The 25,823-nt window shown below is 42.4% G+C and overlaps 1 protein-coding gene across 1 annotated transcript in view; it reads right to left on the bottom strand.

Moving 5' to 3' along the window:
- PLA2G4A (phospholipase A2 group IVA) overlaps window positions 1-25,823 on the bottom strand; it is a 90,722-nt gene that overhangs the window by 24,880 nt on the left and 40,019 nt on the right. The window contains exons 3-8 of the mRNA XM_081012155.1: window positions 16,751-16,832; window positions 12,404-12,552; window positions 7,940-8,053; window positions 4,251-4,288; window positions 2,510-2,639; window positions 937-1,073 (exon numbers count right to left, since the gene is read on the bottom strand). Of these exons, the coding sequence (XP_080868281.1) occupies window positions 937-1,073; window positions 2,510-2,639; window positions 4,251-4,288; window positions 7,940-8,053; window positions 12,404-12,552; window positions 16,751-16,832 (650 nt within the window). The remainder of the gene's footprint in view (window positions 1-936; window positions 1,074-2,509; window positions 2,640-4,250; window positions 4,289-7,939; window positions 8,054-12,403; window positions 12,553-16,750; window positions 16,833-25,823) is intronic.

The raw sequence follows: 25,823 nt of genomic DNA, 5'->3' as shown, positions 1-25,823 counted from the left end.
ATTAACTCCACCCTCCGGATGATTTAAGATGGCAAGAGAAACGATATACTGTAAAATATATGAATCAGGAGCAAACCTATTGGGGGGGGGGTTCTGTTTCATCTGAAGATGCAATTACAAAATTTCCTACACTGCAATATTTCATTCATGTAGGGATGCCGCTGGTGCTGTGGTCTAAACCACTGAGCCTCTTGGGCTTGCCAATCAGAAGGTCGGCAGTTTGAATCCATGCAAAGGGGGGAGCTCTCGTTGCTCTGTCCGAGCTCCTGCCAACCTAGCAGTTTGAAAGCACGCCAGGGCAAGTAGATAAATAGGTACCACTGCAGTGGGAAAGTAAATGGCGTTTCCGTGTGCTCCGGCACCCATTGCGGACTGCGCCAGTAATGGTTTAGTCATGCTGGCCACATGACCTGGGAAGCTGTCTGCGGACAAACGCCAGCTCCATCAGCCTGAAAAGCGAGATGACTGCCACAAACCCATTAAAAAAATCCCTTTTTAAAATTTCATTCATTCAGAAAGTATTTTAAAATCACAGAATCAAAGCATCAGAAGAGCCTAGAGCAGTGATGGCCAAACGTGACCCTCCAGCTGTTTTTGGACTACAACTCCCACCATCCCTAGCTAACAGGACCAGTGGTCAGGGATGATGGGAACTGTAGTCCCAAAACAGCTGGAGGGCCACATTTGGCCATCACTGGGCCTAGAGGCACAAGCCAGACGCTCCGTCAACTATTAACTGAAAAGGGATTTGCTTCTGCATTGGTTTCCGTTCTTGCAACCTGGTTAACAGGATCTGCAGATAAGGAACTCAGGATGTTCCTATTCAAAACCATTTCAACTTTTCATGCATTGACCTACATAGAAAGAATGAGATTTGAAGGAAGTTATTATTATATAAGAAAGTTGAGGTGAGGACAGTTCAGTGGGGAAACATACCATGTGGATCCAGATAAGCCAGCGATATATGTTGCACAGTCCAGAATTCCAGATTCATACAGTGCTTTCATCACCCCAGCAAACCCCACTGTGGCACGGAATCCACCACCAGATCCCAATATTGCAATCACCGGTACCTGGATAAGCATACAATAAAGATGGGTTTTTAAACATTCAATGTGTGTGGCTTAGTTTATCTGTCTACTGAATTTTTTTAAAATGAATTTTTATTGGAAATTTTATTTACAACATAACACTGAAATATTATGTCTACTGAAATTCTTTTGTTCCTACAGACCTAGTTTCTGGATCACCTAGAGGCAATAAAATCACCTCTGAGAAAGACTGTGGGTCAGTGAGAACTATATTCCTCAGCTTCAAATAAAAACATTCTCTTCCATTCTTCTTTTCTATCCATGCCTCACCCTTCCATTTTCTGTTGCCCTCCCTGCTGTCAAAATTTACAATGTAAGCTCCTTAGAGTGGAAATACATAGCAAACCCCTCTTTATGTTACTTTGTAAATCAAATTATACATTTATGGTGCTGTAGAATTAAAACATAGGGACGCAGGTGGCGCTGTGGGTTAAACCACAGAGCCTAGGACTCGCTGATCAGAAGGTCGGCGGTTTGAATCCCCGCGACGGGGTGAGCTCCCGTTGCTCGGTCCCTGCTCCTGCCAACCTAGCAGTTCGAAAGCACGTCAAAGTGCAAGTAGATAAATAGGTACCGCTCCAGCGGGAAGGTAAACGGCGTTTCTGTGCACTGCTCTGGTTTGCCAGAAGCGGCTTAGTCATGCTGGCCACATGACCCAGAAGCTGTACGCCGGCTCCCTCGGCCAATAAAGCGAGATGAGCACCACAACCCCAGAGTCGGTCATGACTGGACATAATGGTCAGGGGTCCCTTTACCTTTACCTTAGAATTAAAACAAGCTGCCAACATTATTCGACTGGTACACCTCTGACAGCAGTTTTGCTTCTGACTCAACTGAACAATCTGATCCTATTTAGATACTGCTTTCTCCTCAACTCCCACAGTCGTTCTGCCCTTTTTGGTGGTCCACAGTCACTTTTTCAGGTTTATACAAAAGAGTCTGACGCTACATTAGATATCATACCATCTAAACTAAGATTCCCACTCTCCTAAGCCTAAAGGAAAAATAAAAATGAGGGTGGGAGGGAGAGAGAGACTGGTCTAATTGTTTAAAATTAAGATTAAAATAAAGTCCCTAACATGCGAACTTCCAGAAAACAAATCCTAGCATCCAGATTTTGCCAGCAGAGGCTAGAAAATGAGTGTGTTGAACTTTAAAACAAGAAACTGCAGGACTATAGATAGCAGGAACAGAGAATAAATCTCAAAGTCAAGCATTAACAAAGCCAACTGAGTAAATATGCTCAGCACCAGATATGCTGCTGTGGTATTTTAACAGTCTGGACTACAGACACACCTGTTCAGTAACTTCGTTGCGGAACTTTGTTGTTTTATGAGTATTTGCATTTAAAAAACTCACTACTGAGATTGTGACAGCAACAGCCATCTTAGCTACTGACATGAGCCTTCCAAACTTACATCACGGGTAGAGGTGAGGTCTGTCCCCAGGAAATTGTTCAGATGGTGCATTACTTTAGTTTTCCGCTGCTCTCGGAAAGCCTTTTCCTCATCACACAATGCCATGCTGAAACGGAGGTCGGTTGATGAGCTGTAAAACAGATAAGTTTTACAGCATGAAATTATATGAAAATGATGTACCGATGATATTTAACACCAGGCATCGGCAAACTCCAGCCCTCCAGATGTTTGGGACTACAATTCCCATCATCCTTGACCACTGGTCCTGTTAGCTAGGGATGATGGGAATTGTAGTCCCAAACATCTGGAGGGCTGGAGTTTGCCTATGCCTGTATAACACCGAGTAAAATTACAAAAATGTATAAAACAAGTTCAATTTTGTTTTTATCATATGCGGTGGACATGTATACAGGTAAAGGCTTTCTGGGAAATGATATATAATGAATTAAAGAAAATGTTTAAGAATGCATTTGTTAAGAAACCAGAAGCCCTTTTGTGAGGTATTAACAGCTGAAGAGTTACCAAAAGAGGATAAAATACTTTTTATGTATGCAACAACAGCAGTGAGAATGCTACTAGCCCAGAGAAGGAAAGAAGGAGAAGTAACAATAAAAGAAGAATGGCAGACGAAACTGATGGAATACGCAGAGATGGTGAAACTGGCGGGGAAGATCAGAAACCAGGAAGATCAAGGATTTTTTAAAGATCGGAGTAAAATTCTTAATTTATTTTTTAAAAAACCTACTGTAAACAGTTAAAATCATTGGCAGGGTTGTAATGACACTTGCAATGTGGAACTGACTATGATAACTAATGGCAATTATATGTCAGTGCTGTTGCAAATTTTTATATGGGAGTGGCTGATAGTTGCTGATACTCTACTCTGCGACCACCAAGAGACTTCATTTAGACTTTATTTTCCCAGACAAAGACAGTTAACCATCTTTAATCCTATTAAAATCAATGGGCCAAGCGCATTTAATTGTGTTTAATTGTTCCCTCTGTGTTTTAAAAGAAGAAAAAACAGCAACCGCCATGAAAACTGGACATTTGCCCTTTAAACTTGAACTGTACGTTAGATGTCATATTCTGTGTTCTGCAGAAAGGTTATAGTGCAGGAGATTTCCAGGCTTTCTAGTTTTATGTACCCAAAATCTGCATCATTTTTAGAATATTGCAAGTATTGCTTAGAATCTAGTATGGTACATTTGAATCCCATCAGTTTAAATAAGTGGGATAATTAAGCACATGTCAAATACCTCCTCTGAAGATTAATGGGGCTTGCTGGATAATACCAACTTCCTACCTAATCTTTTCAATGCTAAGTTATTCTAACAGTTAGCCCTACACAGTTACCGTATTTTTTGCTGTATAAGACTCACTTTTTCCCTCCTAAAAAGTAAGGGGAAATGTGTGTGCGTCTTATGGAGTGAATGCAGGCTGCGCAGCTACCCCAGAAGCCAGAACAGCAAGAGGGATTGCTGCTTTCACTGTGCAGAGATCACTCTTGCTGTTCTGGCTTCTGGGATTCAGAATATTTTTTTTCTTGTTTTCCTCCTCCAAAAACTAGGTGCGTCTTGTGGTCTGGTGCGTCTTATAGAGTGAAAAATATGGTAATTTTACAGCTTCACACTTAAATTTACAAAACATAGCAAAGCAACAACAACCAAAACCTACTCTCAAAACCATACTGCTTCTGAAATCTCTAAACTTCTGTTTTTATTGCATCAAGATGACTTACCAAACTTCAAGAGATACCTCCAAAGTAACGGTAATGACCTAAACAAGACAAGTGGGGAAAGATCATGGTCTTTCTTTGTAGTTAAATGATGACCAACAAGAACAAAAATGTAGTTTACTCAATGATGCAATTAATTAAGCTATGGAATGACAGAAACTTTTAGAAAGTACAGAACTTAAGAGGGCTACTAAGTAAGATTAAAAATAAAACCCTCATAGGATCAGACCCAAAGGTCCATCCTGTTTCTCACAGTGGCTAGACAGAGAATTCCAGCAAGTTTAAAGAAACAGACCAAAGCTTGTAGATTACTTCACCCCCATCGTTCAGCCCAGACACTGAGGTCCAGCTCTGAGGGCCTTCTGGCGATTCCCTCACTGTGAGAAGTGAGGTTACAGGGAACCAGGCAGAAGGCCTTTTCGGTGATGGCGCCTGCCCTGTGGAACGCCCTCCCATCAGATGCCAAGGAAATAAATGACTATCCGACTTTTAGAAGGCATGTGAAGGCAGCCCTGTTTAGGGAAGTTTTTAAGGTTTGATGTTCTGTCATGTTTTTAGTATTCTTTTGGAAGCCGCCCAGAGTGGCTGGGGAAACCCAGGCAGATGAGAGGGGTATTATTATTATTATTATTATTATTATTATTATTACAATGCAGGAGTGGGCAGAGAAAAGGGGTGGCAGTGCATGTCATGCTTCCATTGGTGGTTTTGTGCTGTCGACCTTTCCTGTCACCTGTTCCTGAAACCATCACCTGGTGTAGCGGCCTTCCAACTTTCAGGACAGTGCTTTAATCCTAAGCTGCTGCAAAATACCCCCTTTAACTTCTACAATTCACCTTACTTTTACTTTACAGTGGTACCTTGGTTCTCAAACTTAATCCGTTCCGGAAGTCCGTTCCAAAACCAAAGTGTTCCAAAACCAATAGAAAGTAATGCAAAACTGATTAATCCGTTCCAGACTTTAAAAAAAACACACCCTAAAACAGCAATTTAACATGAATTTTACTATCTAAAAGATAGTAAAGATATCTAAAAGAAGAGAGCCAGTGTGGTGTAGTGGTTAAGAGCGGTGGACTCATAATCTGGTGAACTGGGTCCGATTCCCTGCTCCTCCCCATGCAGCTGCTGGGTGACCTTGGGCTACTCACACTTCTCTGAAGTCTCTCAGCCCCACTCACCTAACAGAGTGTTTGTTGTGGGGGAGGAAGGGAAAGGAGATTGTTAGCCACTTTGAGACTCCTTCGGGTAGTGATAAAGCAGGATATCAAATCCAAACTCCTACTCCTACTCCTCCTCCTCCTAACGAGACCATTGATCCATAAAATGAAAGCAATAAACAGTGTACTGCAGTCGCACAATCAATCCACCAGTAGCTGAACTGGGTTCCACACAGTCACAAAAACAAAACAAAAAGAGCCGCAAAAACAAAAACGCAAAACAAACCACAAAAACAGACAGACCTCAGCGTAACACTCAAAACGGAAGTGTGGCACTCAAATTGGAAGTGTGACACTCAAAACGGAGCACATTCGGCTCCCGAAAAAAGTTCGCAAACAGGAACACTTACTTCTGGGTTTGCAGTGTTTGGGTTGCAAGCTGTTTGAGTACCAAGGCGTTTGAGAACCAAGACACCACTGTATCCATTTACTACTGTAAATACAGTACCACCTCAACTTGAACAACCTTCTCTGCTCTTGTTGGGTCATTTGCTTGTTTGGTGCCTTTAAACAAGACACCCCCAAGGCAGTTTACAGAAGAAAAGGTTGACTTCTTCCGCCTCGGGCAGCCAAGTGTCTTGGACCGACTCAGTCCACAGCCCTCTTCCCTTTGTGGATAATCTTCCCCAGCTCCATCTGCTCCCAACTCCTTAAAAATATTTAGCACTAAGGAGACATAATTAGAGGCAAACCACAAACGAAAAGCCAGCCGACAGCTCCTCCCTTCCTGTGTGCTTAACTTAGATTCCCCTCCAGCTCTCTTTGCCAAGTTGTGAGCCAAACAAGCAGCCTGGCTCCAGGTCAATTCTTTCTCCCTGGGTGGCAAAGATAAAGTCTCTTTTCTTCTTTTGGTCTGCCCAGCTCCTGAAAGCACCATATATATTGATGGTGCTGATCATAAAAATAAATATTGCCCTTCTCTCTTTTCACTGACATTTTAGAAGTGTGCCTTCCCCCATATCAACCTTCTCAGTGGTGGTTATTAGGATGGCAGCTAACAGATTGAGGTTGAATCCTGACAAGACAGAAGTACTGGTTTGGGAGGACAGGGGGCAGGCGGGTATGGGGGACTCCCTGGTCCTGAATGGGGCAACTGTGCCCCTGAAGGACCAGGTGTGCAGCCTGGGAGCCACTTTGGACTCACAGCTGTTCATGGAGGTGCAGGTCAATTCAGTGTCCAGGGCAGCTGTTTATCAGCTCCATCTGGTATGCAGGCTGGGACCCTACCTGCCCACAGACTGTCTTGCCAGAATGGTGCATGCTCTAGTTATCTCCCGCTTGGACTACTACAATGTGCTCTATGTGGGGCTACCTTTGAAGGTGACTCAGAAACTACAACTAACCCAGAATGCAGCAGCTAGACTGGTCACTGGAAGTGGCCGCCGGGACTATATACATATAAAGGATCTTCACTGGCTCCCAGTACGTTTCCAACCACAATTCAAAGTGTTGGTGCTGACCTTTAAAGCCCTAAACGGCCTCAGTCCAGTATACCTGAAGGAGCGTCTCCACCCCCATTGTTCAGCCCAGACACTGAGGTCCAGCTCCAAGGGCCTTCTGGCGGTTCCGTCACTGCGAGAAGCCAAGTTGCAGGGAACCAGGCAGAGGGCCTTCTCAGTAGTGGCGCCCGTCCTGTGGAATGCCCTCCCATCAGTTGTCAAAGAAATTAACAACTATCTGACATTTAGAAGACATCTGAAGGCAGCCCTGTTTAGGGAAGTTTTTAATGACTGATGTTTTAATGTGTATATATATATATATATATATATATATTGTTGGAAGCCGCCCAGAGTGACTGGGGAAACCCAGCCAGATGGGCGGGAAATAGTCTTCACCAAGGAAAATGGTAATATTACTAATAGTATAAAAAGTGTTGCAATTGGCTTGCCATTTCCCCAAGCTCTTTCTCTCCTGAGAAAGCATTACCAAACTAATCCAACGGCAATAAGGATCTAGTTTTAATCATTTTTTTAAAAATGCACATCATGCTCTTTTCCTATGACCAGCACAGTTAATAACGTTGTCTCATTATACAAGTAAATCACAACAGCCTTGTAAGCCAAGTTACTATTGTTTGAAAGGGCCCTGCTTTATAGCATCCTTCACATCATACTAAATTCCACCATGATTAAAAAAGGATATCACTGTTTGACATGGCTACTTGGGATACATTATATAAAAGAACTGCTTCTATACACTCATTGAATCAATGTATTTATATGTTTTGGGTTCTACTGCTGTCTTTTAACTTGTATTTTGCATTTGTTTCATTTTACAGTAGGCTGCTGTTAATCCTACTGAAAAGTTTTATTTTGAAGCTTATGGACTTCCAACCTGGGACCTTCAGGTGCGGAGCAGATTTGAAATACTTTAATGACTAGAGACACTCTTAGCCCTCCATAATACTGCACAACGCCAGTTTTGCCACTGACATCAATGGAACGGATATTCTACCAGCAGAATTTTGAAACATACTTTACTGATGATGAGTGAGACCTCTTTCTTCTCTCCCACTTTCAAAGAAGATATGGGGAACGTTGCTGTACCAATTGTCTCATCCATCACATAATTTGCATCCATAAGAGTGACCTGCAAAAGATAAACATTATTATTTTTTTATTTAAAAAAACCACCTATTTGCCTTTATGATAACATTCATTAAAGGCAACATATTTGCCAAGCAATTATTAGTACACATTTGTCAGATATGGCAAAGCAATTGCAAAAACTTGATATATCTAAGCATTTTCTTTTTCTTTTGTCATCCAGTCGCCTTTCTCTACTGCCATTTCTGATGTACATTTTTTGGTTCCATTCTCTATCTAGACCACTAGTATAGATACAGTGGTACCTCGGGTTAAGTACTTAATTCGTTCCGGAGGTCCGTTCTTAACCTGAAACTGTTCTTAACCTGAAGCACCACTTTAGCCAATGGGGCCTCCTGCTGCTGCCGCGCCGCCAGAGCACAATTTCTGTTCTCATCCTGAAGCAAAGTTCTTAACCCGAGGTAATATTTCTGGGTTAGCAGAGTCTGTAACCTGAAGTGTATGTAACCTGAAGCGTATGTAACCTGAGGTACCACTGTATCTGGTTTCAGAGTAGCTTCCTGTTCCTCAGTATGAATGGGCAGACTCTGCTTATGCACCCACCACCTATTTTTCAATATATCTTGCCAGGGGTCTAGGACAGCTGCAAATTTGCCCACCTCATTTCTAAGCCATGATGGGTTATTTTAAAATACTAATGTAGAAAAAAATCAGAAATTAAGCAGGAAAAAGGGAAATTCGAGCATTTGTGTACATTAGTGTACAACAAACAGAGCCTGAATGAGGAAAATAAAATATTAAAATCTGGCAGAAATATGCTCAGTGAAGATTCACCATCAGTAGACAACAACATTTTGAAATAGTGGACAAAATTTGCCCAAGGACACATACTATTCTAACATCAGATCAGCTACATACTAGAATGAGGCATGGAAAGTATTCTGAGATCAAGACATGCATCTTGGAGCCAGTTCAAAAATGAAATATTATGATATGATTTTTAATCATTGGGTATTCAGTGTATGAATTGAGAGTTGTTGGAATTGATTCCCTTGAAACAGTGTTGTATTCTGAGGTGATATGTGAATCTTATCTGTTGTGTCTGATCTGTTGTAATAGTCCATTCATGCATATAACACACTACAGTGGTACCTTGGTTCTTGAATTTAATCCATTCCAGGAGTCGGTTCGACTCCCGAAATGGTTTGAAAACCAAGGCTTCCTGCACTCAATCGGAAGCCGTGTCCGACGTTCGGCTTCCAAAAAACGTTCGCAAACCGAACACTCACTTCCGAGTTTGCGACGTTCGGGAGCCAATTTGTTCGACAACTAAGCCGTTCAACTACCAAGGTGCCACTCTGCTTGGTGCTGCAGCTATTAAAATAATTAACTCGCAGATGTGTGCCAATGGTTGCACAGAGTATGACATTCCAACATCATAAAGATGTTGATCTATAGCCATTTCTTTACTTTTCCCTCCTTTGCTCATTCTCATAGTGTAGAATGGAGATCATCAGTTGTTGTTGTTGTTGTTTAGTCGTTTAGTCATGTCCGACTCTTCGTGACCCCATAGACCAGAGCACGCCAGGCACTCCTGTCTTCCACTGCCTCCCGCAGTTTGGTCAAACTCATGCTGGTAGCTTCGAGAACACTATCCAACCATCTCGTCCTCTGCCGTCCCCTTCTCCTTGTGCCCTCCATCTTTCCCAACATCAGGGTCTTTTCCAGGGAGTCTTATCTTCTCATGAGGTGGCCAAAGTATTGGAGCCCCAGCTTCAGGAGATCATCAGTAAGTGGCCCCAAAGGCAAGGGAATGTAAAAGGAGATGCTAAACATATACATTACTCTGATGACCATATAATTTTGCAGAATTTTGTGTTATTATTTTGTAGTTAACACCAACTGAAGCGAACACTTAATCTCCACTTCAGTCTAGCCCCATACACCAGAGGCAGGAGAAAGTAAATGGCAATTAAATTCAAGAGGTAAAGGAAACTCTGAATTTCATGAACTCTGGTAAGTATGCTCAGAAATATCATTTCCAACTACAAGGTTTTGCCTGCCACTTTTAAGCTCTTCTTGCTGTTAGATTTCCCCCTCTTCTTCTCAAAGGCCAGGTTTATTTGCTTGGGAATAGAGCTGGGGAAAGAATGAGACCAGTAGGAATGGCTGGCAAAGGCCATTTCCAGCTAGACCAAATTCAGAAGGGTCTGGGCCCAGCTCAGAATGGACAGTTTCCATCTTTTTGAATCCCTATTTCAAATTTCCCCAGCTTTGCATTTCCTCCATCACTAGCTAGTTCATGGGTGTCATTGTTTCATTTGTCAAACTAACAACATTGGTTAACAAATTTACTTGAAAAATAGAATTTAAGCAGAGAAGGGTAGGCCTCCACAATGATACATTTCTAAGCACCGAATTACAAACTAAATTTAATACTGTGTACATTATAGAAATGTGATAGTAGAGGGAAAGCACTTTTGCAAATGGCACTGCATTACTGTCAGATAAACACTCTTATCCAGCCTACACAACATTATTGGTTCTTTAGTGTTAGCTTTCAGAATTTTCGTCATGTGTTTCCACAAGCAGCTGAGCATGTCAATTTAAATTATTAAATCTATTACAATAAAAGCAGGTTTCTAAATGTTCCTTTTTAAAGCTGCCCAGTAGGAAATTATTTCAATTCACCATAGTTATAGCAACAGAAATGAGCGAACTAGCTAGCCCCTTAAGAAAATTCCTTTCGATATTTTTTTTCTGCCTCCGAGAATAAGGGAAGTTCACATAATGCGTACTAAGAACAGCATAAAGAGAAGTAAAAGAGGATGTTGCTGGAATGAAAGCCCCAGTTTGGAACAGATAGACTCATTTAAGCTCAGCACACATATACCATGCATGAGAGTATTGGATTTTCCTTCTAGCACAAGTAGACCTTCTGCAGGCCCCTTGCTACTACTCATAATGTCCTAGATAATGTGGTGAATGGATGTGGTTACACAGCGTTGAGTGACGAGAACAACACTCAATTATGCTCTCAGAGTTACTCATTTCTTTACTCTTGTTTTGTTTGTTCCAGTTGCAGCATTAAAAAAATAATAATAATAATTGTAGGAGTGCAAATATCCAGAGTGTGGGGTCAGGTGGGATTACTATGAGGAATTATAAAATTTGCATCAAGCCATTGTGTCCACGATGAATGCATTGTGTTGACTGGGTTTGATACACTGACAATAATTTCTGATCAAATCCCACAACCCTCTGCATCTCTGGGCATTTCCTCTACTGTCCATCTCTCTTGGTTGACAAGTCACGTACACTGCCAGTTGCTTCGCCAGGCAGGCATCCTGGGTCATCAAAGACAGTGGGCAGCTTCTTTGAAGTAGCTTTTCTGATATGTTAATCTTAGGATGTTAATCTTAGGGCCAGGAAGCAGGTTTCACATAAAGGTGATAATGATCGCTGTCCTCCTGGCCATGATTCTTATCATGTATATTGCTTGTTTATGACCTTAGGGGTTACCAAATATACTCCTTTGTAGTTCTGTTCTTTGTTTACCCCATGTTAATTAGTAGTAGTTTAGCTTTGTCCCCACGTGGAGTTTGTTGAAATGCTCAGATGAAATCTGATTGGTTCTGACGAACACTGTGTAATAAGATCTTTTGTGAATAAAACGACCTGGGCCAGGGGCTGGAGGGACAGACAGCTTTCCACAGACAGCTTTCCGGGTCATGTGGCCAGCATGCCTGAACCGCTTCTGGCGCAACGGGACACCGTGATGGAAACCAGAGCACATGGAAACACCGTTTACCTTCCCGCCACAGTGGTGCCTATTTATCTACTTGCACTGGCGTGCTTTCGAACTGCTAAGTTGGCAGGAGCTGGGACAGAGCAACGGGAGCTCACCCAGCCGTGGGGATTTGAACCACCAACCTTCTGATCGGCAAGCCCAAGAGGCTCTGTGGTTTAGACCACAGCATGACCCACTACACTGCAAACATAGGTGTACCGTCTCTGTAGGAAATGCCTTAGTCTAGTAATATTTTTGCTCACTTTTTACTGAACTCCCCAGCCTGTAGCAATATCCTTCTTCAGTCCCTTGTAAACTCAGGAAATTCATACCTAGAACACTGTGGACTGGAAGCTTGAGGGTTCTGCAAACACGTTGCCAATACTACATTCTTCCTCCCTTTGTCAAACCATGCTTCCAGACACCATTTTGCAAATTCAGCAAAAAAGATGGATAGACTTAAAAGAATGCAAACTTGTATAAATTATTCTGAATACTACAGTTTTCCTGAGGTAAGTTTAAATATCTTTGGAACAAACCAGCGAAAGATATAAGCAGCCCTGCACATATGACCCCCAGGACCAATATAATGTGTGCTGGTACCTCCAAAACATTTTCCTGCTTGGGGTCTAAAATTATTTCAAAGGTTTCGTTCCACTCGGGGTTCACATTGTTGTTGATGTGTGTCGTTCTCTTTCTGCTGTCTGGGGCTGTTGGGATGAACAGTTCCACATAGGGGTCGGGAGTGTCCACTGAAATAAAACAAAAACACGCAGGAATCAGTAACAGACTCTTCAAAAACATGGAGGTAAATCGAACGGCCAATTGCACTCAACAGAATCTTCACCAACTGCACTTCTGTTTGTGTGTTTGTTCTGCACAGACATATGAAACCCTGGGCTGAATAAATGCTATTTTGAACATAAGACAACAAATTGAGTTAAGGACACAGCCCTGTGCCCAAGATGTGCTGGCTAGGGAGAGCTAAAATTTGGCAGAAGTCCTTACATTGGTGCATCTTCAATACACCTCCCACAATGGCCCTACTCTAACAGGATTTGAAGCACAGAATGCAGTGTTGACTGATCACCATTGCCAGTGAAAGGGCCAGAACAGGCTGGCACGGAAAGAGTAGACTTAATGTCAAATATTTCGCTTGCTCAGAGCCCTCACCTTGCTCCTACAGTAGCACATAACATCAATAAAATATGTGAAACAAGTACAATAAAGGTAAAGGTAAAGGACCCCTGGACGGTTAAGTCCAGTCAAAAGCGACTACAGTGGTACCTCAGGTTAAGTACTTAATTCGTTCCGGAGGTCCGTTCTTAACCTGAAACTGTTCTTAACCTGAAGCACCACTTTAGCTAATGGGGCCTCCTGCTGCCGCCGTGCCGCCGGAGCCCAATTTCTGTTCTTATCCTGAAGCAAAGTTCTTAACCTGAAGCACTATTTCTGGGTTAGCAGAGTGTGTAACCGGAAGCGTATGTAACCTGAAGCGTATGTAACCCGAGGTACCACTGTATGGGGTGTGGCACTCATCTTGCTTTCAGGCTGAGGGAGCCAGCTGAGGGAGCTTTCCAGGTCATGTGGCCAGCATGCCTAAACCACTTCTAGCACAATGGGACACACTGACGAGTGCCAGAGCGCACGGAAACGCCATTCACCTGCTGCAGTGGTACCTATTTATCTACTTGCTCTGGTGTGCTTTCCAACTGCTAGGTTGGCAGGAGCTGGGACCGAGCAATGGGAGCTCACCCTGTCACAGGGATTTGAACCGCTGACCTTCTGATCGGCAAGCCCAAGGGGCTCAGTGGTTTAGACCACAGCGCCACCAGCTGTGCAGGCACCCCTCATGCAAGGGTTCCACTCCAGGGGCAGCATGTATATGCAAAATGGTGCACAGATAAAAGCTGCCATCGGAAAGCTTGGGAAACCCCCCATGGAGGACCTCCCTGCATCTCCACTGCCAGAGGAAGAAGAAACCTGGCTCCCTTGGCTCCAGATCTGCTCCAGCCTTTTCTTTCCCAGCCAGAACCTTCCTGAGGGCACAGCCACACTGGCCTTTTAATAACAGGTGTTATTTACTTAATATACCACTTAATTGCCAAGGTGATTTAGAAGCATAAAACCAATTACCTAAATATATATATATAAAAACACACATAATTAAAATACACATTAAAACAAGTCCATCAAAACATTAACCTAAACATCCAATAAAACAAGCCTATTAAAAGAGCTCAAAAATCATAATTGCTAATACGGCAATTAAAGCAGGAGGTTCAGGTCAGGAGATCAAAGGAATGCTCATCTGAGAAGCTGGTAGAATGTCAATGCGTATTTTAGCAGGCAGACCATTTCACAACAGTAGTTGTTGTTGGTATTCATCTGTCTCGATAGACAATGGAATGTTGCCTCCAGGAGTGAAATAGAGCACCGTGTTTGGCACCAGCTTGGCTGCAGGAGTTGCGTGTCAAGACCCAGAAGCCACCCCCTCGTTGAGAAATAACACACACAAAGACACGGATATTAGGTTAATGTTATTGGGCAAATTTGGCCACAACTTTATTGATTGCAGAATGTGAGCGGTATTGGCTTAGGCACTGAATGGACCCGACTATATCTGACTCCTGCCTGATGCGCAGGAAGTCTGGTAAGGGTAAACCACCGGAAGGGGGTGCCCTGTCGATGCAGACCAACTCGAGCTCCCCCTGGTGTTCCCGTCGGGGTCGTGTCACGGCCCTAACCCCCAACCCAGGCTTCGGACAAGATCAACACCCCCGGATTCCTTTAATGGAATACCCTTAAGCTTGGAGGGGCAGGTGATGGCCACACCTCCCCTCTCCCACCACAACCCTAACAAAGTTGTGAGGATTGCTACGTGGTAGGCGAAAACCAAATGGCCAGTGCCAATTTGCCAAGTGGAAAAATTCCTGCCAGGCCCCTCAACGGCGACCAACCAAGGTCCATAGCAAAGCCAGTGCCTAAACCTGCAAAATAGGGAGCGAGGAAGGGTGATTGAGGAAGCGCGCCAAAGAGGAAGCAACAGAACACCATGATGGAAGCCAGAGCTCACAGAAATGCCATTTGCCTTCCCGCCACAGCCATACCTATTTATTTACTTGCACTGGTGTGCCTTCCAACTGCTAGGTTGGCAGGAGCTAGCACAGAGCAACGGGAGCTCACCCTGTCACAGGGATTCGAACCGCCAACCTTCTGATCGGCAAGCCCAAGCTCAGTGGTTTAGACCACAGTGCCACCCGCATCCCATCACCAGCAGGTGATACCTGTAACCCGTCAAGGCAAAAGAGTTGCCAGGGAGAAGGTATCAAACATACCCACCCCAGTTTCTTACCTTTATAAGTACCTACAGGACTTATAAAGATATCACTTTTCATCGTAGTTATCATCTTGCACGTTGCAGAGACTCCAATTACATCTGCAAATGTTTGTAGGTGAGCAGCAACTTCACTTCAGCGGGGAGCCGAGACTTAATGGCAACTCTCAGTCAAAGAACTTTAGATGACTACTTTTTTCTCTTTGCAGAAAGGTTTTTTGCAAAATGTGTCATCAAAGGTTGCCCTCAACATTCCCTTGGAACAGTATCACTGGCCTCCTTCGCAATCATCAATAAAGTCCCGAGATTATCAACTACCAATATGAGAAACAAACTTGCCCCTCTGTGCAATCTGTATGGCAAGAGACTCACTCTCATCACGTAATAGCGCTTTGTGCCATATAAACATGTTACCATTCACAAGCAATTAGTTTCATTCGAAGGAATATGAGACAGCATTTGCCACCGAAACCCACAAGAATTCCAAAAAACATATATTCATATATGCAGGGAAGGAAGGAAAAATAGTTCAGAAACTAACAACAACAAACACACGCACAGGGTTCTGGATGGTATATAACTCTGCCTACCCACCCGGTTTCCTATGCAGACAATTACTTTGAAAATTCATCAGTAGTGTAGTAAAGTTAAGCAACATGTGCCAAAATTTCAAAATTTCAGCATCTCTCTATTTCTTTTGTAACAGCAAGGGTGGGGTGAGAATGCATAGGAAAGAGAAGCACATTGATGCATTAAATGATCACACATTAATTTCTAAAGGGGGGATATAGCAGATGCCGTGGGCCACAACAGTCACCAGTCCAAGTCAGTATGGCCAATAGTCAGGGGTGATGGGAATTGTGGCCTGAAACATCCGAGAGGATGAGCAACGGTCACCCCTATTCTAAGAGCTCATACTAGATTGCCTTTCAAACAAAAAGCACACTTTTGGCTTTACTTTCTGTTTTGCCATAAGGACTCAGCAGAACTTTTGCACACACCCCTTTCTTGACCACAGCTAACCTCTAAGTTTCAGTAAGTGAATTGCTGAATTCTAAGTCAGTCTAAGAAGAGTAAAGGCAGCAAACACACTCATTGACTTTGCTGCTACAGTGGTACCTCGGGTTACATACGCTTCAGGTTGCATACACTTCAGGTTACAGACTCTGCTAACCCAGAAATATTACCTCGGGTTAAGAACTTTGCTTCAGGATGAGAACAGAAATCATGCAGCGGCGGCGCAGTGGCAGCAGGAGGCCCCATTAGCTAAAGTGGTGCTCCAGGTTAAGAACAGTTTCAGGTTAAGTACAGACCTCCAGAACGAATTAAGTTCTTAACCCGAGGTACCACTGTACTGGGAAGTGTAAAATAACAAGTAAGCTTCTCATTAAAAATAAAAAAAAATACAGTCAACAAAAATGCTGTCTAAGGAACCCGCATTATCTTAGTCATTGATTCTAACTGGCTGATTACAATTTAAAAGCCAGATAAAAATAGCAAGTTTAAGATTAGACCCCTCTCATACGGGAAGAACCCAGCATGTGTAACTTGGAGCGCATGCACACACAAAATATCCCACAGAGCAATACGAACAAAGCTGAAGTGATACTTACGCATGTCGCCAAAAGACCCTTTGGTGACATTCTTGGCTTGCTTAATCGTCACGGTAAAGATGTGCGAATACTGGTGTTCCACCTGCATGCCAAAAGAACAGCTGATGTTAGGAAGGAAATGAAAGGCCACAGAGCGCATAAATCAAACAACCCTCTCCAACCCATTTTCAACTTGTCTAAGACACTCCCCAAGTTTGTTTTCCCAAAAGCTAATGAAGCACCCACTGGAAGACAAAGCATCTTGAATCAGAAGTCTTCAGCTTTACTGAACATTGAGACTACATTGAGCGTAACCGACTAGAACTACTCCTACACAACTGCTCGTTCCCCTCGCCACCACACCTTTGTGTTTTTAATTTTTAGCGTCAATGAATTCAACACTCCTCCCCTTCAAGCACTGGTATTGCACAGACATTTCGTTAGTCATCAAAAAACACAGCAGGGGCTGAGGAAGCCAAAAGTTGTTTTATAGATGCCTTTAACTTTACCCTGTGCTTGTAATTCCCTCCTACGGGAAAGGTACAATTATACCTAAATACTATATTGCAGAAGGCATACCGTATGCCTATGTGCATGTGGAAATGGGTTTACATTCAGGATACTTACATATACTAGAGCAGTTGTTTTCCAACTTTCTAACTTCACAGGATCTTTCCACACTGACCTGGCTCAGACCCCATGCTAATCCACACAACGGCTTGCCAGGACCATGCAAATATCCTTTCCTATCAAGACAGGCAGCTTTATTGACGCCACCAGTAACACTGTGTTCTGTGATGTAGTACCCCAACGTTTTGCCCTAACCTGTTAGGCCAGACTCTCTGCTTTACCCCAAATCACCTTCCAGTTTGGCTGCGCAATCAAGGCAGCTTTTGACATCAGCTGGAAGGGAAATTGGCTGGAAGGGAAATTGACTTCTGCTGCCTCTTCCAGGTCTCCTCTCTCAGGGGCTTTTGACACAGTGAGTTGCATTCTTGTATCAGCCCAGCTGTGAGTTTTAGCTGAGGGTGAAGTTCAGTATTGTGCCATCAGCGTTCTTTAACAACCAGGTTCCTTTCTAATAGCCCCAGGTTCCTCCTTGGACCCTGGCAAGATATATTCTGCAATTTTGTAGGACCAGGGCCGAATTTAAGTTTGATTAAGCTACTGAAGGTAATGGGGCCCTTTATATGTCCATCTGTCCTTTGTCAACAACAAATTGCTGCTGTTTTTTTGTGTTGAATATATGCTATATGGTAACTTATGGACCTAATAGGTATCTAAAGCCATTTGCCCATAACAAAATATGTATTTTATCAAAGTAATTGTTGAACTGAAATACAATTAAGAAGAAGTACTGTATATTAATAGTGAAATACAATTAAGAAGTAGTTTATTAATAGTGAAATAATTACCAGTGATATTTTAGGGAGCAGGCTATCAGGTGGGGCCCATGACTTATGGTACATCATAGGAGCCTACACAACACAAAACACTGTTGCTGTATGTAGGTTTTATTTTATTTGTTTTTTATCTTATATTTTGGAAAGGTACATCCAGTTTTTTTTCCCTTTGAATTTTTTGGGGAGGCCCAAGAGAGTGGGGCCCTAAGCTATAGATTGTTAGCTTATACGTAAATCCAGCACTGTGTAGGACCATACTGAATCTGCAATTAGGAGACCCTACACATTTATGGAGTAGCTGTCCCCAACGTACTGAGGACACTCAACTTTATTGAGTTAACTCAATATGGAAAGAAATCAAAAGAGATTTGGATACATGGAATAGTATAACGCTATCCTGGTCCGGGAGAATAGCAGCAATTAAAATGAACATCCTTCCGAAGATGTTGTTTCTTTTTCAGACCATCCCCCTAATTAAGGGATCAACACAGTTTAAGGATTGGCAAAAAAACCCTATCAAAATTCATCTGGCAAGGGAAGAGACCAAGAATCAAATTTCAATTACTAACTGATCGAAAGGAAAGAGGAGGATTTGCTGTTCCAAATTTAAAATTATATTATGAAGCATCCTGTTTATGTTGGGTTAAGGAATGGATCACTTTAGAAAACACGGACTTATTGGACTTGGAGGGATTCAATAACAGATTCGGGTGGCATTCGTATTTATGGCATGATAAGGTGAAGGTACACCAGGGTTTTTCAAATCATATTTTTAGAGGTGCCCTATACGAAGTTTGGGGGGAAAATAAAAATCTATTAGAAAGATACACACCCTGGTGGCTATCACCGATAGATATATTAACAACAACAAAACTAAAAATGGAAGGAAAAAGAATAACATATGAAGATATATTAGTAAAAACGGAGGGAGGATGGAAAGTGAAAACGTGAGGAATTAAAAAATGAGTTGACAGGATGGTTACAGTATCACCAGATAAATGCTTTATGGAAGGAGGACAAAAAAATGGGATTCAGTGAGAAAAAATCTAAATATCAAACAGAAATTTTGGAAGGAAAAACAAAACTTTTATCTAAGATGTATAACTTTTTATTGGAGTGGGACACCAAGGATGAGGTAATTAAGGAAGTGATGGTAAAGTGGGCAATTGACTTCGGTTATAATATAGAATATGACAATTAGATATATTTATGGAATAAAGAAATGAAATTCACGGCATGCTCCACCCTAAGAGAAAACCTAGAGAAGATGATGTACTGGTGGTATATTACCCCGGTCAAACCGGCAAAAATGTACAAAACGGGAAACAAAGTTTGTTGGAAATGTAAAAATAAAGATGGGGACCTTTATCATATGTGGTGGGCATGCGAGAAAATGAAAAGATTTTGGAACCTGATATATGATGAATTAAAGAAACTTTTTAGATACACCTTCCAAAAAAATCTGGAGGCATTCTTATTAGGGATAATAGGGGATGAAATAAAAAAAGAAGACCATAAGTTATTTCAATATGCAATGGTGGCAGCTAGGGTCCTTGTAGCACAAAAATGGAAGTCATCAGAGATTCCAACAATCATGGAATGGCAGGTAAAACTTTTTGAATATGCTGAATTAGCAATAATGACAAATAAAATTCGACACCAAAAAGGGTCAAAGTTCACAGAAGAATGGAGTAAATTTATGACATATATAGAATAGAACTGTAGAAGTTTAAGAACTACAGCAGGATTAGGATAATTCCTGTGACGTGTGTAGAAAAGCAGAAGAAACTGTAAGAGGAGATGTACATTATGAAAACCGCAACTGGGAGGGAAGGAAGTCGAGGCGTGATTTAGCGCAATGTAAATAAGATGACATTAAGAATGAATGTAAAGATTGTTTTTTTTTGTTTTGTTTTTTTGGAAAATGACAATAAAAAGTATTTTTTTTAAAAAAAAACTTTATTGTCCTTTCAACAGCTAGTCTAGGAACAGATTTATTGGGGTGGGGAGCTGGTTGATAAGGGGAAAACATAATGAGAGTAAAAAACAAATAAATTAAAAGAAATGCTGCTTAGGAATTCCTGTTTTCCGACGGTATCTGCCCAGCTGACGCACCTCAAACACCATAAACAAGGTGGGGTTTTAACAATACAATGGCAGGGTTAACTTGACATTATTGTCAGAATATTAGTTTATTAACTAGCTTCGTTGCCTGGTGCAAATAAGGATCCTCTCCTGGAAGTAGGCAGAGAACTTTTTATAACAGGGGTGGGAGACCTCAGGCCAAAAACAGGCCCCCAGGCCTTTGTATCTGGCCCTCAAGAGTCCGCCCAGAACAAGGTGGGAACATGAGGGAACACAACTTCAAGACTGAAAAAGGTCCCCACTCTCATTTCATGGAGTGAAAGTTTGTTCTTCTTCTTCCTTCATGCCATCAACAGAAGCGAAAAATATCTGGCAGGGTTAGGGTCCTTTGCTTCTAACCGGCAGGTACTGCATGGCTAACAAGGTGCCAGCAAGCTTCCTTAGGGAAGGCACGCTGATCTTGCTTCTCTTTTTATAATCAGCCATTTTGTTAAAATGTATCCTTGGGGAGGAAGGACAGGAGAAAAACTCCAAAAAACAAACAAACAGCATGTGAGTATAAAGCCAGTGAAAACCATTCATTCATGAAGACGTCTTTAAACAGATCAATAAATACTGTTTGGTTAAAAAGAGAAGATTCATATCTCAAAGGCCTGTCTAAACAATATGCTTTGCAAAACCAAACAAAAAGTTTCAAAGAAGGGAGGGATGATTCCTCCCAAACCTCTATTGATAGAGCGTTCCCTAGTAAAAGCCAACCAAAGCTTTCTAGGTCTACTGGGAAAGCCCAGAGTTCGCCCTGACCGTTCCTACAATGTCTGTGACAGGAACGCTAAGTCATGGTGCTGAAACTGAACGCATCATGTCCGCACCCGCATTTTCCTTCTACTTCCTTGGGAGCAGCAAGGAAGCTTAAGGAGACGTTTAAGAAAGGGGGAAAGATTTGTTTCAACAGCTCCCTTCACAAAAGCACGTTTCCTTCTTTGCACAGGGACAGAGAGAACTAAGGATAAAATAATTACTTATTAGGGACCCCTGACCATTAGGTCCAGTCGTGGCCAACTCTGGGGTTGCGGCGCTCATCTCGCTTTATTGGCCAAGGGAGCCAGCATACAGCTTCCATGTGGCCAGCATGACTAAGCCGCTTCTGGCGAACCAGAGCAATGCATGCAATGAATGGAAACGCCGTTTACCTTCCCGCCGGAGCGGTACCTATTTATCTACTTGCACTTTGACGTGCTTTCAAACTGCTAGGTTGGCAGGAGCAGGGACTGAGCAACGGGAGCTCACCCCGTCACGGCGATTCGAACCACCGACCTTCTGATCGGCAAGCCCTAGACCCACAGCGCCACCCGCGTCCCTCCCAATTACTTATTAATTGGTTATTAATGGAATTTATATATTGCCTTTCTGCACCAAAGGCAACCAAGGCCGGTTTACAATTAACACAAGCAAAAAAAGGTACAGATTTTTCTCAAGCCGGCCTTCAGCGGCTTATGACACCAGCTCCCTGGCTTCTGCTTTCCCTCAAGGCACCCAGGTCTTGAATGGCCCCAGGGAAAATGGCGGGTGGAGTTTCTCCAACTGTCTTCTCAGGCCACCAATGGGCTCCTTCAGGCACTGGTGGTTATGTGCTCCCTTCTCTTTGGGCTCTCCTCAGAAACACTTATGGTAGTTATATACTTGCATATATTAAGTATAATGATTACTTAGCATGCACGAATAGCACTTTATAGACCATTCAGAACACTTCACATACATTCCTTATAACTAATTTCCAAGGTGGCCATTATCATTATCCTTATATTGAAGACCAACAGGAGAGAGGAGCAGAGGGCCAAAAGCACAGCTGTAAGGCAAGACCGTTCTGGCCAATTCTGACACAACCCCAAGAAGAATGTGGTTTATGAGAGGGCCCTACTTCTATCAAATTGCTCAAAAGCCTAGAGAAACTACTGAGTCATTTGTCAGGGAAAGGCAGACAATGTAATACCAATTATTAAAAAGGGATGGAGGGATCCTGGAAACTATAGGCCGGTTAACTTAACGCCCGTTCTGGAAGAACTGGTGGGAAGCACTGTAGAAGGTGGAACTACCAAGCACATATAAGCACAAGTCTTGCTGAGGGAGAACCAAAATGGCCTCTGTGAGGGCAAGTCCTGTCTCACTAACTGCTGAGAGTTCTGTGACAGTGTTAAACAGTAGATAACAGAGGCGATCTGGTTGACCCTGTGTAGATGGGCCTTTGGTCTGATGTTTGCTTGTTTTTCAATGATTAAGATAGAAACAATTTTGCTGACACATCAGAAGAAAAGGAACCATTCATCACTGCACCTTACCAATAAATTTTGGAAAAGGCTAGCACCTGGGAGCTCAGCACTATTGGGTTTTTGTGGATTACGTACTATTCAAGTACTGATACTCCCCTTGCCTGACATTACCTGCCATAGCATTGTTGCACAACTGAAGAATATATTTGATTACTTCGGCTTTTCAGAAGAGCTTGGACCAACCATGCAACCCAGCTTATGGCAGTAGAATTTCAGCCATTCTTACTAGCCCTCACTAAGCACAAACTGTAAGGCAGAGACAATTGCCCACATATTGCCATTTTAAGTGACAACTCAATACAATCAATAGCTGCTGACTGTAGCTCAACAGAACTGCTAATAGGGTGAGAAATCACAGCACTCATTCAAATCCTAAAGAAGGAACTCATTGCAAAATGGACTGTCTGGAAAGTGTTGCTACGTCAGATTACCAAGCTAACAGAAGCTATAAACATTTCTATAATGGGCAGAATTCAGTGTGAACTACCAGAGGAGACAGTTTATATATTAAATTTGATGAAGAAAAGACATTGCATACTTCAGGTACCGTACAAAGGTAATACAAATCATCCAGAATGTATTCTGTTGAGGCCGAACATGGGAATGTGTAAGAGATGCTGATGACTACTTCTCCCTGCTTCTGAAAACATTCACTCATCAAATGCAGAAGTCAAGTTCATCTATGAAGTCTTTTGTACTCAAGACTTCACTTGACTGACAACAATGGAAGATCATCACTCAATCTAGACTTCAGAAAGACTTCAAGATTCAAAGTTCTTACCTAGCTTCCTGACTGGTGTGTACTCATGAGAGGAAGGGCTATAGCTCAGTAGAAGAACACAACATGGATCAATCATCTCACTCCGAATAAGCTTTCTATGTTTATATGTCATCCAAACCTTCCATGAACATTCTACTTCTCGTTTTAATCATATCACTTTTCCTCCTGCACAGGCTTCCTTTTTCTCAGCCTGTTTATCTTAAGCTTATTCTTTTGGTCTACTATAAATATTTACTTCTGTTGCTCCCATTTATTGTCTTAGAAACTCAAAAACTTTTTTTTAAAAAGACAGAGTTAGAGCACAGTCCTATCACACACAAACACCCAACACACACACATTTATGACAGGGTTAGGCAGAGGAAAATGCAACCCTTTACCCCTACAGTGAGTATAAAAGGTGTCATGTGTCCTGCAGGCTTATGCTTCTGTTGCAAATAAGATTTAGATAAATACAGGTTCTGCTGAATGGTAACTGTCAATTTTCTTCCAGCTATACTGCATAATTAAACTCAGAGAGGATAAACTCAGAGACCTCAACATTACTCTGGAACTGAAAATAGCTTCTCCCCAGTCTTTCCAGATAGCAGTTGTTGCACAAAAGGGAAGGGGAGTGTTTGAGTGTGCATAAACATCGTTTTCTTCCAGCCTGCATTCATTTATCCATACACCATCCTGGTTCTCTACTCACACTAACCTACCGTATTTTTCGCTCTATAGGACACACTTTTTCCCCTCCAAAAATTAAAGGGAAATGTGTGTGCGTCCTATGGAGAGAATGCAGGCTCCTTGGCTTCAGCGATAGCAACGCGAAGCCTCCAAAGCGCAGAGGGAGCGCTCCTTTCGCTGAAGCCTGGAGAGCGAGAGGGGTCGGCTTCAGGGATAGCCGCCTGAAGCCTCCGGAGCGCAGCGGGAGCTCCCACTGCGCTCCGGAGAGTTCGGGTTCCTTTTGCTGAAGCCAGGAGAGCAAGACTCTCCTGGCTTCAGCAGAGAGGGAGAGCTGCGCAGCGGCCCTTCAGCGAAGCAGGAGGAGAAATGGAAGGGGCTCCGTTTCTCCTGCCACTTCGCTGAAGGGGCACTGAGCAGAGAGGGGGAGAGAAAAAAAATTTTCTTGTTCCCCCCCTCTAAAACAAGGTGCGTCCTATAGAGCGGAAAATACAGAATATGGATTTGGAGACTATGCCTCACCCATCTGCATGCACAGAAAGAGTGAGGGAAATCTACCATTGTAAAAAAAATATTTGCATAAGAGTGGTTACATTTATTTATGTATTTTAAAACTTTTAAAAGCTTTGCTCTAGAACCAAAAAGGTTCCCAGTGTTCCTTAGACAATAGCAGTTAAGACATCCCTGACTGCAGGCTCACATCCTAAAAGACAAAACACAAAAGGGAAAAGCTCTGGAGAAGGAAGAGGATGACAAGCAAACCAATTCTTACATTTGTTTTTAATAATGAGTAGCCTTGAATGGAAACAGGCAGGGAGAAGGGGAGCCAATCAGAGCTGGTTTGTCAAGGAAGCCAATTGAGTGGCCCAAAAGTTCTGTCTCTCCTTCACTCCAGCCAATTGGAACAGTTGCTAATAGGTGACAGCTGAGGGTTGCAGGAGCCAAAAGGAGCTGATTTAACAGCTAAACAGATGGATTGGTGGTATTGGTAAAATCAGTCCTTTTTTGTTAAAATGTTTATTAAATTTCTGTTTTACATTTTAGAATATTCACTTAAACATCCTTAAAATATCAATGACTTTCCTTCCTCTCTTTCCATGGTTCATTTTGCACAACATAAATCCCTGCATATTTTATAGACGGTAAACTAAACCATTCAGTATTCCATTATAACATCCATCAAAACTTATTTACACTGTTGAATTCATCTTAAGGCTGCCCACGTTTTCAGATATACACAATTTTCCTCCATATATTCCATAAACCTTTTCCAATCTTCTCTAAACGTATGTTCTTCTTGTTCTCTTATTCTATATGTGAGGTCCGCAAGCTGTGCATATTCCATCAGTTTAAGTTGCCGTTCTTCTTTAGTTGGGACTTCGCTCGTTTTCCATTTTGGGGCTAACAAAACACGAACTGTAGTAGTAAAATCAGTCCTTTGCATGCAGATAATAAGATGGCTGGTTTTTTAAAAAAAGGATTCCTATTCTTCTTATTCCCCAGCTCTAAATCGGACGTGTGACAATTTCTAAAACAATTGCAGAGGTTTGCTTTATTTGGAGCAAAATGCAGGCCTAAGTAGCTGCGAGGGACCATAACGAAAACAGAACTCACTGAAATTTCTGCCTTTTAATGCTATTTGACGGTGGTGACCAGGACTGTACTTCATAGTAGTTGGTTGTTGTTACCATGTAAAGCTTCAGCTGTTTTGTATTATATGTTTGGTATTCTGACGCGGGCAGCGCTGTGGTCTAAACCACAGAGCCTAGGGCTTGCCAATAGAAGGTCGGCAGTTTGAATCCCCACGACGGCGTGAGCTCCCATTGCTCGG

This window comes from Podarcis pityusensis (assembly GCF_964106645.2).
Source record: "Podarcis pityusensis genome assembly, chromosome: 6".
In the NCBI taxonomy this organism is placed as follows: domain Eukaryota; kingdom Metazoa; phylum Chordata; class Lepidosauria; order Squamata; family Lacertidae; genus Podarcis; species Podarcis pityusensis.
Note: the sequence above shows the minus strand (reverse complement) of the source record. Positions and strands in the feature narration are given on the sequence as shown.